This window comes from Phyllosticta citribraziliensis (genome assembly GCF_038025025.1).
Source record: "Phyllosticta citribraziliensis strain CPC 17464 chromosome Unknown J3D65scaffold_13, whole genome shotgun sequence".
Classification (NCBI taxonomy): domain Eukaryota; kingdom Fungi; phylum Ascomycota; class Dothideomycetes; order Botryosphaeriales; family Phyllostictaceae; genus Phyllosticta; species Phyllosticta citribraziliensis.
Window position 1 is genome coordinate 574,384 of NW_027117350.1, and position 13,031 is coordinate 587,414.

A 13,031-nucleotide genomic window follows, 5' to 3' on the forward strand; every position below is an offset into this window, starting at 1 on the left:
CCGTCTAGCATGGCCGCAAATTCGGGCGATCTATCGGCCTTGCTGGCGCAACTGGACCTCGACGATGGAAACGCCGACCACGACAAAATCCTCCAGGCCCTAAACGCCCATCTCGCAAAGTCCAAGAACGATGTCAACCTCCAGCACATGCGCGCCGTCGCGCTCCTCAAGCTCGACAGATTCGACGATGCCCTGCGGCAGTTTGAGCAAGGTGGAGACAAGCTCAAGCAGAAGGCCCCACTGGAGTATGCGTATGCGCTTTACAAGACGGGCAAGCTGGAAGAGGCGTCAAAGGTGGCCAGTGGCAACAGCGGAAGAGGAATCAACCACGTCCTGGCACAGGCGACCTATCGCTCGGAGAATTTCCAGCTCGCTAGCGACGTATACCACAAGCTTGCATCGCGGCCGCAAGACGGGCAGGCTTTCGAAAGCCCCAATGACATCAACATCAACAGCCTTGCTGTCGACGCTCAACTTCACTGGCAATCGAATGGCGCACTTTCAAAAAAGAACAAGCTTGGGAGGGAGGACATGGAGGCCTTTGAGACTGCATACAATGCCGCATGCTTCAGCATTTCGAGAGGGGAGCTGGCGCAGGCCGAGGTGCTGTTGAAACGAGCCAGGGACCTCTGCTTGGCCTCTGAACTCAGCGAGGAGGACAAGAAGGCTGAGTTGATGCCCATTGTGATTCAGCAAATATACTTGTTGAATCAGCTGGGCAAGACAGAAGAGGCCGAGAGATTGGCCACCGAAGTGTCGATTCCAGAGTACGTCACTTGGTGATGTATTGATTCTTGGTGCTAACACTTGACAGGGTGCCGGATGCATCAACAAGACATATTGCGCAAATGAACGGATTTGCGTCGTCGGGCCAGACGGAAAACCCCTACCTGTCCAAACGCAAGCTGGATTCCACCTCCCACCTCCCCCGGAACGACAGGTTATTTGCCTTTCAGCAATCACTCATGGACCACAACAACTATATTTCTGAACTGCAGTCAAACAAGCATGAGGGTGTCGCACGCTCTACCTTGTCCAAGATTTCAACGCAGCCGACGTCCACGACCTCTTTTGCTACCAACGCCCTGTCCGTCTTGAATGCCGCTGCAAACACCAAGGGTCTGAGCGGCAGGTCAGCAATCAAGCAACTTCTTCCTCTAGTTCACAGAAGACCACGAGATGTCGGACTGGCTCTAACAGTCGTGCAACTTTACTGCCAAGAATCAAACTATGGTGCCGCAACACCACTACTGGAAAACTTTCTCAAGCGCCTTGAGGACTCGGCAGACTCCAGAGACCATGATGTGCGTTTCTCGCCGGGCCTCGTGGCCGCACAGGTTGCTCTCTATGCAAAGGCAGGCCGGAAAGCCGCTGTCCGCAGCGAGTTAGCCAAGGCCACAGACTATTGGCGCCAACAGACAAAGAACCCCCCGATATCCCTCTTGATGGCCGCAGGAATACACTTGATTGAGTCTCACCAGCCCGAGGATCTCGAAAAGGCAGGAGAAATTTTCTCCAGCCTCCTTGAAAATGACCCCAACGACCACGCCGCTGCCGCTGGTCTGGTTGCTGCCTTTGCCACTACACACCCGGAGAAGCTTTCGCCGGCCCAGCTGGACAAGCTGACGCCTGTCCCCCGCCTCATTGCCGACGTCGATGTCGACGCGTTGGAATCCGCCGGCATCGCGACGCCGCCGTACCTCCAGCACCAAGCCGCCGCCAAGCGTCCGTCCCCTAAGGAAAAGGAACAACCGGCTAAGAAGAAGAAGGTCAGGCAGAGCCGGATACCCAAGGAATTTGACCCGAACAAAAAGGTGGACCCCGAGAGGTGGCTGCCGATGAAGGACAGGAGCTACTACCGTCCGAAGGGGAAGAAGGGCAAGAAGAGAGATGCAGGACTCACGCAAGGTGGGTTTGTCGAGGAGCCGAAGACGAATCAGGCCCAAGTGGCCACCGGCAGCGGTGGTGGCGGCCAAGGAAAGAAGAAGAAGAAGGGCAAGAAATAGATGGTTGAAAAGTTGTGTCGGCTTGCGATGGAAGATCGGGATCACACAGTCGATGAAAAATGAGATTTGCTCTATCTCCTGGCTTTCTGCAATGTACTTCGACTCGAATGCAGATTAAAAGCCACAGCGGCTCTATGGATGGCTCCTAATCGACCATGGAACCCTCCATTGGCCGTGGAAGAATTTGGACCTACTCAGCGCAATCCAGCTTTTGTGCAACCTCACTGGTGTAGTGAACGACTGCTCCCTGGAATCCTGCTGCAACACCAGGGACAATTTCCTCTCTGGGCACCCACGATGTCACTGCCTCTCATGACGTCTACGCTGCAAGGTCATCGTCAAGCCTTGACTGTCTTGTCGTCAATGCCAGCCTCACTAGTCGATTCAGAGTCGCGTCGCTTTCTTGCAACAAGTCGCCGCAGAAATGAAGATCCACCGCTTGTGAAGCCACACATTACAACAATCACTCACAGACTACTGAATGGTGGTAGGGGCTTGAATGCTTCCTGTTGCATTCCGAAAGTTTGACTACCGTATCATACATATTGAATAGCACCATCATAAATCTTCATGAATGAAATCCCTGACATCTCTTCCAGATCCACCGCTGCAACATTCTGGACGTCATAAGTTCGAAGCCGATTGGTTGGTTCCATGTTTGGATCGGACAAGACCGGGTCATCCTTTGGTTTGCCTCCAAACATCTTTTCAAGACTGCTTCTCAAGTCTGCTCTTGCGTCAATTTTCACAGGACATTGAAACTTCGCCTTGTTCTGCCTTTGAGCAGGATTGCCGTGCGCATAGCGGTCGTGATGCCAGTCTCTTTCGTCTCATTCTCAAGAAGCGTCCACGACACGGAGTTTGGTGGGCCGTATTTCCGTCCATTGAGGTCAATTGAACTATGACAGCAGATCTGGACAGATTAAAAACTCGGCAGGGGATGGAGGATGCTTTCCAAGCCATCAGCACGACTTCTGCTAAGTACTTGGTGGTTTGGAATGTTTTTGAGCCTGCAGCAAAGGCTGGCAATACCCCTCATAATGAAGACAAGAGGAAAGCCATTGTACAAGTCGCCAGGAGGCTCACAAAGACGAAGAAACTGGATGTGTTGAAGGGTTGAAAGACCTCGAAGATGATCAAAACTGGCCGTTGAGAAATACCTATATATTCTTCTCAGCCACAGAGCCAACTCAAGCTTCCATCGATCTTCCAGGGCAAATTGCGGTACCTACCCGAAACTCAGTCCTCTATGACCGGGGCTTCAACAACGCTTGATATCTGGCGTTGCTTGTGAATGAGTTGGCAAGTACGCCGGCCCAACGCTCTCTTTGTCGCCAGTTCAGACAGACCACCGTAAGCAGAAGCCTTCATCTGCATGGCGTCCCAGCCTGATTTGGTCATATGCTCGTCTACTGTCACTAACCGAGGCCTGTCCCGAAAGTGGCGGAGCACATGACTACGAGTAGTGGGAGCGTTTAGTTGGTTTGATGGGGAGTAGCTATTCAAGCCGATTTCAAGAGCATTGGAACACCCACAAGACAAAGACTTGGGAGCATTCAGCGCAGAATGCGCAGATGTGTCACGAAGTTTGACACAGTCCCATGCAGCATGCAGCGTGCAGGTAAGCACACGCCGCCAACACGCAGGCGACAAGGCAGCAGAGTGGGACCAAAAATATCAGAGTGGCTTGCAGCTGGCGCACATGCACCACAAGGGGTTCAGCTTACACGTCGATCCCGCCCAGTGGACCCCTTCCGCCCGCCCTCGAGGCTACTACTGCTGGCCGAAAACCATCCTCGAGAATTTCTCTTTCTCCTTGGGCCGGAAAAGGAGCTCTCGAGAGTCTTATAGGGTGTAGTATCCATGGGTACTGCCTGAGAGATGGGTTTCTGATGACTAGAAGGACAGAGCCGTGCAGATAAACTACAGACATCCCCACAAGCGACAAATACGATTAGTTGACAACCCACGTTTCCAACCCACGGAAAATTGGTCTTGTCGCAGACGAGGAAGAGAAAGCTGCAAGCGAACCACTGTTCCTAGCAGCTCGACATGGACATTGTGAAGTGGCCCGGTTGATCATCGACCACAACCGGAGTCTTGTCTCTAAGCCCGCAGATGAAGACCTCCCTCTGAGCTTAGCATCGCGGCACGGAGACCCGAGGATGGTGAAATTGCTCCTCGAATGCGGCGCGGACAAGAACGCTGCCGCGCCGAAAGCTCTTAGGCCCGTATCGTCTGCGTGTTTCAACAGAAAACATGCTGTTGCCCGTGTCTTGTTGGAGGTAGGAGCAGACCCAAATCTTCCAGGCCCAAGCGGACGGTGGCCACCACTCCTGATTGCAGCTAGGGAGAACTACACTCTCTGCGTGCAGTTGCTCCTGGAACATGGCGCAGACATTGAAGCCGACACTTTCTGAGGACGCACTCCACTCTACCAGGCCGTTTGGAACGAGCGTAACAGAATTTGTCGCGTACTGCTGGAAAAAGGCGCAAATGTGAACTACTGTGGGAGAGGAGAATCAATTGTAGCTGCTGCTGCAGGCAAGAACAATCTCGAATTGGTGAAATTCCTCATCGAAAACGGGGCTGATTTGAAGGCTCGCGCAACCGAAGAGGACTATACTGCTCTAAATCAAATAATTAGCAATTTGGCAAGCTTGGAGGTCATCAAGTGTTTGATTGACAACGGGGCGGACCCAAATATCCGTACTCCTGGGGGAGCGCCGCTGTATCAAGCAGTCTTCCAGGAAAGGTCCGACTTCGTACGTCTTTCAATCGACGGAGGAGCAAGGGTGGACATCTCGGCCGCCGTACGTGGCTGGACTCCTCTCCACGCGGTCGACACACATCCCGAGATAACACGGATGCTCCTTGACGCTGGCGCTGACATCGATTCAATGATTGAAGGAAGCGGCCACTCTGCACTAATGCTTGCCGCCACGTTCGATAAGCCAGAAGTCGTAGACACTCTCCTCGAGTTCGGAGCAGACGTCAATCTCCGTGGTCACTCAATTGGAAGGGGAAGACCAACCCGATATCACAGCGCTATATGCAGCTGTATCCTATGGCCACGTCAACGTTGCGAGAAAGCTGCTTGAAGCTGGCGCAGATGTCAACTTTCAGCACAAACTAAACGCCATCTTGCACAGCGCTGCCGTGAGTGGCGAGGCGATGCTGCGCACAGTAATGGAATTCTGTCCAAACCTGGCGGTGCAGGATGACTTAGGGGACATTGCTTTGAACAGACCGCTTGAATTGTCTTGCGCCAAAATTCTCGTCCATGGCGGGAGCGATGTTAACCATGCCAACAACCGAGGCCGAATACCGCTCATTATGGCCGTGAGTACAGATATACTGGACGTGGCGCGTTTCTTGCTCAAAAATGGCGCAAACGTGGAGGCTTCGAACGGCTACATACCGGTGCTCCATATGGCATGCAAGTACGGCTCCCTCGATGGGGTCAGGATGTTACTTGAAGCGAAGGCGGATATCAACAGGACCCACCCAGACGTAGGCTCGCCATTGCACGCCACATGCGAGCGACTGAGAGGATATATGCCAGAAGAGCAGCAGCTCTGGGCGGAGCAAGACAAAATTGCTAGGCAAATTCTGGGATACCTCCTGACAGGATGCGAAAGAAAGTCGGACCCAAATCAAGTTGGGGGTCAATTCGGGATTCCCCTCAGCGTTGGCTGTGCTTATTGTTCAACTGCAACTGTGGACGTCCTACTTAACAACAGAGCAGATGTCGAAATTTGCGACGATTTCGGACGTTACCCCGTCCATTTTGCTGCGCGCTCAACCAAGGAAAATTTCCAAAGACTCTGCACAGCAGGCGCGAAATTGAGCATTTTGGACAATTCGGAAAGGAATGTTCTCCATTATGCCGTCCAGAGCGGAGACGTCGACCTTGTAAGGTGCGTCATCGAGGCGACAGATGGACTGCTTCATAACGCGGATGCTCATGGATGGACGCCGTTACTCTTCGCAGCGAGAGGATCGCAAAACATTCGACCGTCTTCGTCGAAGGCAAGATGGAGTGTAGAAGTCATCGAACTACTTCTGGATAAAGGTGCAGACCCTTGCGTGGTTGGTCGTGGCCATGAAGGGGACTGGTCGCCACTGAAACTGGCGCGATATCACGGAGCCCCAGAAGAGATCCAGAAGCTATTAACGCCCGGAGAGGAGAGCAAGGCAGCGAAAAATTGGGACGAGGATGAGCATCGGTCGAGAAAGGCAGCGCGTCATTTCGCGTACTGTAGCTGCTGCTTATTTGTAAGCACCCCTCATGTCTTGGATTTCTGTACTGAGCTGACATTTTTCAATAGGATATTCATGGTTGTCAGTACCACTGTCTTGAGTGTGATGATTATGACTTGTGCTATGTCTGCTTCAAACTTTTTGAAACATTGCATCCTGGCCATCCGTTTACAGAAATGGGTCCTGAGTTCGAAGAAGACGGCTCCAACACGTCAGATCATGATACCAGCGACGACGAATCAGAAGATGGTGGCAATGACGATTCAAGCGAAATTCCAGCGTCGGAAGCTGCGGAGACTGGCGGGAAGCCGGAAGAAGAGTAAGAGAAAGGTTTTCTGACACTGAACCCTTCTGTCTTGATGGCAGGCTATTTAGCAGTATCAAGCAGCCAGTCGGTCGTCTCGCTTCGTTTATGGTCTTGATGGCGCGGCCTTGCACGTCTTGCGCCATGGTCCGAATACGGAGAGTGGAGGCTAGGAATGAGAAGACAAAAGCTTGGCGAACCAGGAGGCCCTCCTCTGTCTCCATCAATTCAATCCAGTTCTGTCCAGAGAAGCGCGAGTCGTAAGCGGTAATCGGGTATATCGTAGCAATTAACTCGGTCGCGAACACAGGAAGGTGATGTGAAATGTTCCGTTCCCTTTTCAGGTTCGTTGACCCCCTTTCCCCGGCAAAGGCAAAATTGGTTCTCTGCGCAGTCAGCAAAATACAGCAGGCTAGAGAAGTCTTCAAATACCCCGATTGAGCTCTAATTGGAAATTGTACATGTGTCTGATTAATCGGAGAGGTCCCCGTCCTTCTTCGTAAAAGTGTCATTCTAATTGCGCTTCCAACCCCCTGCTTGTTGCTGCTCAATATCCCAAATCAGGAGTTCGCCTTAGCCTGACCACGTGTTCGACGACATGCCATAGGACGATGACGGAGGCGGCGCAGGACGCGTTGTCAAGGTTCGCCTAGGATCGCCATTCAAGGCCGCAGCACCATCTGGGCCATCGCGACGTGCTTGACCATTTACGGAGCCGAGAGGCCAGTTTGGCTGTACCTGGGAGGAAGCAGACCGCGGCGTGAGCACCCGCGGCGGATCAGAAGCCAGTTCATGAGCCGATGGGTAGGGGACGTCAAGCTCCACGGGTTGCTGCGGCACCGGGGCCTCGAGTTCTTGGGCACACCACTGGCAGTATGCGCGCGACTCTTCCGCTGCTTGTCTCAGCGGCGTGGTGGGAGCTTCGTAGAAGCCGGGGACGATCGGAGTTGCAGGCGTTAAGCCCACTACCTCCTTTTCATATCTACCATTGCCAGTCGTTGGTTTCCGGTGAATCAGGTGCCGAAGGAGTTGTTGTGCGCGCTGTAGATAGTCGCGTGGGCTAAGTACTGGCGATTCTCGGGCTTGGCCATTTTCGTCTTCCGTCTGGGTCCCTATCTGCGGCTTCGTATCCCGGTAGCTTGCAAGAGACTCATGCTCTCTTGTTGCGGCCATTGGCGGCCTCCAATCTGCTGGCCTTTGTTCCTCCGTTGGACGGTTCCGGTTTCTTGCAGGCCGGCGCACAGTCAAGCTTCTCGACACTATTTCAGAATCTCATATCAGTGTCCGTTGTTGCATTAGACGGTCAGTTTCATACCTTGTTGCTCTTCAAACAGTAGTCGTGGGAATCCACTAAGGGGATAAATTTCCCATTCGCCAAAGTCGAGGTCCATTTCCGTAATTGCCCATTTGCTCGACAGATGGAACACCACTTTTGGCATCTCGAACTGCAACTGCTTCGTCATACGTTCGATGACCTTTTCGTTGATACTCAACTCCCTCTTGACCACTGCCGAGTTTTGTTCCTTGATAAGAAACATGAGGGGTTGTTCTCTTGAGTAGGACCACTTCGCAATGAGCTGTCCCAGCTGCAAAAGCTCCTTGGATCCTTCCTCGAAACGGCAGTAGATGTCTCCTGAACAAAGTCAGATATGACTTGTAATGGCGCAGTCCTTCGATACGTACCGCGAGCAATATTGTTGCTGTCGATTTCTCCGTCGAGTTCAAAGTAGAAGCATGTGGAGACTAAACGCATGGCGATGCGTCTGTATTTGAGCTCTTCCTCCGGAACCAATGCTTGATTTCGCACAAAGTTTTGCAGCGGCTTCATTTGATCAACGGCATCAAGCTGGGGCACAGTGCCCTTGAGCTCCGGGTTGATGCGAATGAACCTGGTCTCCAAGGAGGAGTCAGGAAGGCTTGACATAAATTCATTCCAAATTCTCTCGCAATCCAAGGATGTGTTGAGAACCCCTCGAAGGATTCTGAACAGCCTCTTTGGGTATTCTATCACTCCGCCATGGCGAACTGAAGGCGAGACAGGTGATTCTTGTCGACTCATGCTCAGCGAACTACCAGTGCCGATGGAAAGAACTACATCCGGGGGCTCAGATGGTCGCGTCGGCCAAATGAGCTTGCGCTCACGCTCCGCGATTGCGATCGGGTTATTGTGATAGATTGCTCCGTCCAGGTAGACTTGTTCCGAAGGTTTGTGGTCGAAAGACTTGAAGTACCGAGGAGCGGCAGACGTACAGCGTGCCCTAGCATGAAATGTTTAGTCTGCGTCACTCATTCAGGTAGACCTACTCACGCTTCCCATGTTTTGAGCTCTGCTTGTAAATCTTCCGGCCGCTGGAAATGGTACAAGACTAGAAATCGTCAGCATGCACGCTTGCGGGCAGCTTCATGTCTTACGTTTTCCAGAAACGGGTCTGTTGTAGTTTGAAACCACTACTGGTACCCCCGTGACCGCCGACGTGGTTGTCACTGCAACTTTTACGTTTGAGCTGCGTTGATTGGGCGCACGGCGGCCACCAAAGAGATACTCATCCTCCCCGAAAGCTTCCATCAAGGCGACCTGGAGAGGCTGTGTCTCGTACATTGATTGGTAGTGGTTTTCGATGTACCAACTAAGCAGTGGAAGATTTCCTCCAGTGCGGCGCGTGAAAGCCTGATTGCACAAGGATTCGAAGCGGCTGATGCAAGTGGTGACCGACCACTCTTTGGCGGCTAGTCCCAGAGCGACCAGTCCTCCAGTACTGCGTCAAGTAGTCAGCATAGGCATTCTCCGGCGGCGACTCAACAAACCTCGTTCCGACGATGAGATCAAAAAAACTTTGAATGGGCAACTTTCCCCCCAGGGCCACTTCTATCTGCCTGAGCACCTCAAGTTCGATGATTCCTCTCACCCCGCCGCTGCAAAAGTCAGTTGATCGACCTCGAAATTGCAAAGGTATATAACTTACCCATCTAGACTCAGAACGCGGACGCCGGCAGTCTTGGGTTTCAAAGCGATCCTATAAGACCAAGGAGGATGCGAATGGTTGCCGCAGAGTGGACATGTCTGGATTGTGAACTCATTTCTGCCCGAAGCCAATCCATAGGTCTTGACGCAAGACGTGCACAATATGTGCCCGCACGGCAAGGGATGTTCCGGCATCTCGAACAAGCAACAAAAGCAGGCAGTATGACTGATGAAGCTGCAGCCCGTGTCTTGTTGCGCACATCGTCGGTAGAAATTCGCCAAGGTGTGTGTTTGGTGAATATACGCAGCAGCCTGTTTCTCTTCATTTCCACGCTTTTTCTCCGCATCCAGGGCTTCCCAAAGCTCCTTGAGAACAAAGTAGACTTGAGCTTTGAACTGATGATGATAGGCGTAAAAAGTGAACTGCGACACGTAGTCACCAGCAGCCAGAACCTTGCCGTCTCTGGTCTGGTGTCCTTTTGAATGCCCACTGCGTACATTGACACAGCGCGCACCACTGGCTGTGATGTACTCACAAGGCCAATGACTGCTGCAAAAGGTCTCCAAGGCGTTGTCTAACTGCTCAATGTACTGAGGGAATATCGTGTCGACGTGACCTACAAACCGTTAGAGACAAAAGATGTTCAAAGGCGGCATGCAAACCTCTTTTCTTGTGGCGGGTTACATCGAACATTATCGCAGACGCGACCACATAGCTGATTTCGTCAAAAATTTGTTTGGCCTTTGCCTTGTCGCGCCACAATTCTGCCACCTGAAGAGCCAATTTGAGTATATTTCCTCCAAAGTTGAGCGGAATCGGGCTGTGCAAACGCGATGCCTGGACGAAGTCGAACGGTTTGTACAGCTCGCGGGCGAAGTGATCAAACGCGCATTCCAAATAGCATTGGAGCTCATTCACGTCAAGGAGCATGCGCAAGTCCGCCCTCTGGTGACGAGCTGCCAAACAAGCTTCGCGGATGGCATTGTGCAGAGTTCCCACCTGCCGCTGGATGAGCTGCGGCCGTCCTTGCCTTGGAATTCGGATGACCTAGATCTGTCAGACCTGCAGCAAGCGGACGCGCTCGCTCAGCATACCTGGATGGAGCCGTAGTAGCAGAGCATCAATTGTTCCACAGTCTCAATTTTTCTGTCGCGCTCAAGCCAGTACTGCGCCGCTTGTTTGAATGTGCGATTTTGGTCGACCGTCTTTGCCAGTGATTTCAGCATATCAGCCGTGGCTGCTTCTACTTCCCACAGTGATTCGTTTATGTTGTAGTCTTCAGCGTTCAGAGCGAGAATGGCGTGAGGTAGGACCGGCTGGTTCGACGAGGCTTCTAAAGCTGCAGCAGCCCAAGCCACGAGCTTCTCAAGCACATTTTCAACGACGCTTCAGAATATCAGCAAATGAAACGTGCATAATGTGGCATGCGTACCGATGGTTTTTCAACACAAACACCACAACGTCTGAAAACGTGTAGAGTAGACGGGGATAGAGCTGGGCGACGGCAGCTTCTCTGCTGGAACAATCCCAAGTGATTTCCCTGGACGAAAGGGGAATTGCGTGATTGAATCCTCCTTGTGTGTCGTTGGCTTCGAGATTCATTTTCATCACGGCACTCACTGGCGGCCGCGAGCCTCCTGTCAGACCTTCACAGTCGGCGAAAACGATGGGGTCGTCCTGATATTTTGTCGAGGGGTCGCAATACAGATGCACGTCTGATGATGTCGGGTCAAGAACGCCAGCTTCGCCTACGACGGGTGTAGGATGAACAGCAACATCGGCTTCGCCCGCTTGAAGATCAATAAGCAATTTGACGAGTGTGCTCTTCCCGTGGCCAGTTTCTCCAATGAAGGAAACCAGGCTAGGAGTCCGTTGGTCGTTGGATCCGCGGTCATCTTGGTTATGCGGGCGCGTGCTTCCAGGAGTGGTTGTCGATGCCTTTGTGCGTCTCATGAGGTCTGCAAACCTACCATAGTCCTGAAAAACAGCACGGCCAAACTCTGGACGCTGGATGCCGAACCAAGCAGTCTGAGTGTCGTCGAGATGCAACTTTTGCCTCAGCCGCGGATCTGTTGGCGGGTTCAAGGTCTTGATCACTTTCATGGCAATCTCTGCTCTTGTTCTCTCGTGCGGAATCCCTCCAAACGCGAGACGGCCCCTTTTGTGGGCAAGCTGTTGGCTCCAACATACTGGACAGAAGACAAAGTTGCATACGTTGCAGAAATCGAGGTCGCGGCTGGTTGCGTTGCAACTTTCACAACTGTCGCCGTAGTCATCTGACCCTCCGTAACCAACGATTTGCTTGTCCGAGAATTCTTGGTTGTAGCGACTTGCTCCTCCTATAGATGGCGCTAAATCAACATCAAGCAGGCTACTCTGGCGTTGGATAGTCTTGAACGCTCCCCTGTTCAAAATCAGTGATGTTCAGGTTGTCCATTTCTGAGGCACTTGCACTTGCGGAGTGGGTCCTGCATTTTCGGGACCATCGAAATCAATCAGATTGACCGTAATCCCGCTTGTATCCAGCTTATGCAGGTCTTTCCAAGGGTTTGGGTCGCCTGTCATACTGGCGGATCGTTCTTCAGCACATGGGCAAACGACGCTGCTGAATTAACGAATGACGAACGCCGACTGGCGGTCAGGCTGGCAAGGAAAACACAGCATTATGTAGCAGAGCACCCGTTAACCAGAAAGCTGAGAGGTGGGGGCGTCAAGTGGGGGCGAATTGCAGTCTCCGCCTCAGGCAGAAGGTTGGTTGCGTCCACTGCAGCAATTGGCCTCTCGGGGCGACCTCGACCAGTCAAGACCAATGCACTCTCCTTTTTTATGGCAGGCGTCGGTGGTGGGATGTTGCATCGAGGGGGCCAAACCTCGCGGCGCAGCTTGATCGCCCCTTTTCTTCCAAGCCACGCGGGCACGCGGGCGGCTGACTGCTGTGGCACCCTTGGAGAACCGTTGCCGTGGTGTTCCAAAACAGAGCACTGCCACTTGCGCCCCCGATTGAACGCGTTTGAAAATAGCACCGGCGAGTGTTGCGATATTCTGACTGCCGCAAGATCCATGGCCCGGGAGAAATCGGTAGAGAGTTCGAAGGTTGCTGTACCTGCGGGAGGCTGAATGGAACAGGTTCGTGGATTCAGGTGTCTTTGGATCGATGCACACAGATACGTCAGCTGAAAAGACGCGTGGTCTTCGAGCATACTGGAGATTATTCAGCCTGTAGGGTGGTGTTATATTGCATGTGAAAGCGAATCTTGCATCGTGGCATGGATAGCCTTGGAGGCTGATTCCAAATTGACGAGGCTCGACTGTGATGGATGGACCTAGAGAACGGCGAGGAAGCTGATGGGCACTCTCTTTTCTCTCTCATCCTACTACCGCACTCCAGCAATGGTCTGGAGTGAATAATGGCTCCGTTGCTGTGTCCAGACGTTGATGGGCCATTGCCCTTTCTGGAGCCGCGTTGGATGGCCGCGTTCGAATCGTGGGCGACGC

At 52.7% G+C, this 13,031-nt stretch overlaps 3 protein-coding genes across 3 annotated transcripts; 2 read left to right on the top strand and 1 right to left on the bottom strand.

The window, feature by feature from the left end:
- Positions 1-9: 9 nt before the first annotated feature.
- On the top strand, positions 10-2,006 carry J3D65DRAFT_560874 (uncharacterized protein; the record flags this gene model as incomplete). Its single annotated transcript, XM_066797491.1, has 2 exons — positions 10-767; positions 815-2,006. The coding sequence occupies 2 exons, from the start codon at positions 10-12 to the stop codon at positions 2,004-2,006; spliced, it is 1,950 nt and encodes a 649-aa protein (XP_066650823.1).
- A 1,566-nt stretch (positions 2,007-3,572) lies between these two features.
- Positions 3,573-6,837, top strand: J3D65DRAFT_607000 (ankyrin repeat-containing domain protein; the record flags this gene model as incomplete). Its single annotated transcript, XM_066798475.1, has 7 exons — positions 3,573-3,627; positions 3,653-3,858; positions 3,965-4,291; positions 4,448-5,012; positions 5,053-6,284; positions 6,338-6,588; positions 6,636-6,837. The coding sequence occupies 7 exons, from the start codon at positions 3,573-3,575 to the stop codon at positions 6,835-6,837; spliced, it is 2,838 nt and encodes a 945-aa protein (XP_066650824.1).
- A 154-nt stretch (positions 6,838-6,991) lies between these two features.
- On the bottom strand, positions 6,992-12,522 carry J3D65DRAFT_135586 (uncharacterized protein). Its single transcript, XM_066793938.1, has 11 exons — positions 11,989-12,522; positions 10,969-11,940; positions 10,631-10,922; positions 10,199-10,583; positions 9,537-10,152; positions 9,379-9,486; positions 8,986-9,329; positions 8,882-8,939; positions 8,257-8,831; positions 7,889-8,206; positions 6,992-7,832 (listed from the first exon to the last, which is right to left on the bottom strand). Exons 1-11 carry the CDS (start codon positions 12,099-12,101, stop codon positions 7,147-7,149), a joined length of 4,467 nt encoding a protein of 1,488 aa, XP_066650825.1. The 5' UTR covers positions 12,102-12,522; the 3' UTR covers positions 6,992-7,146.
- Between the last annotated feature and the right edge of the window lie 509 nt (positions 12,523-13,031).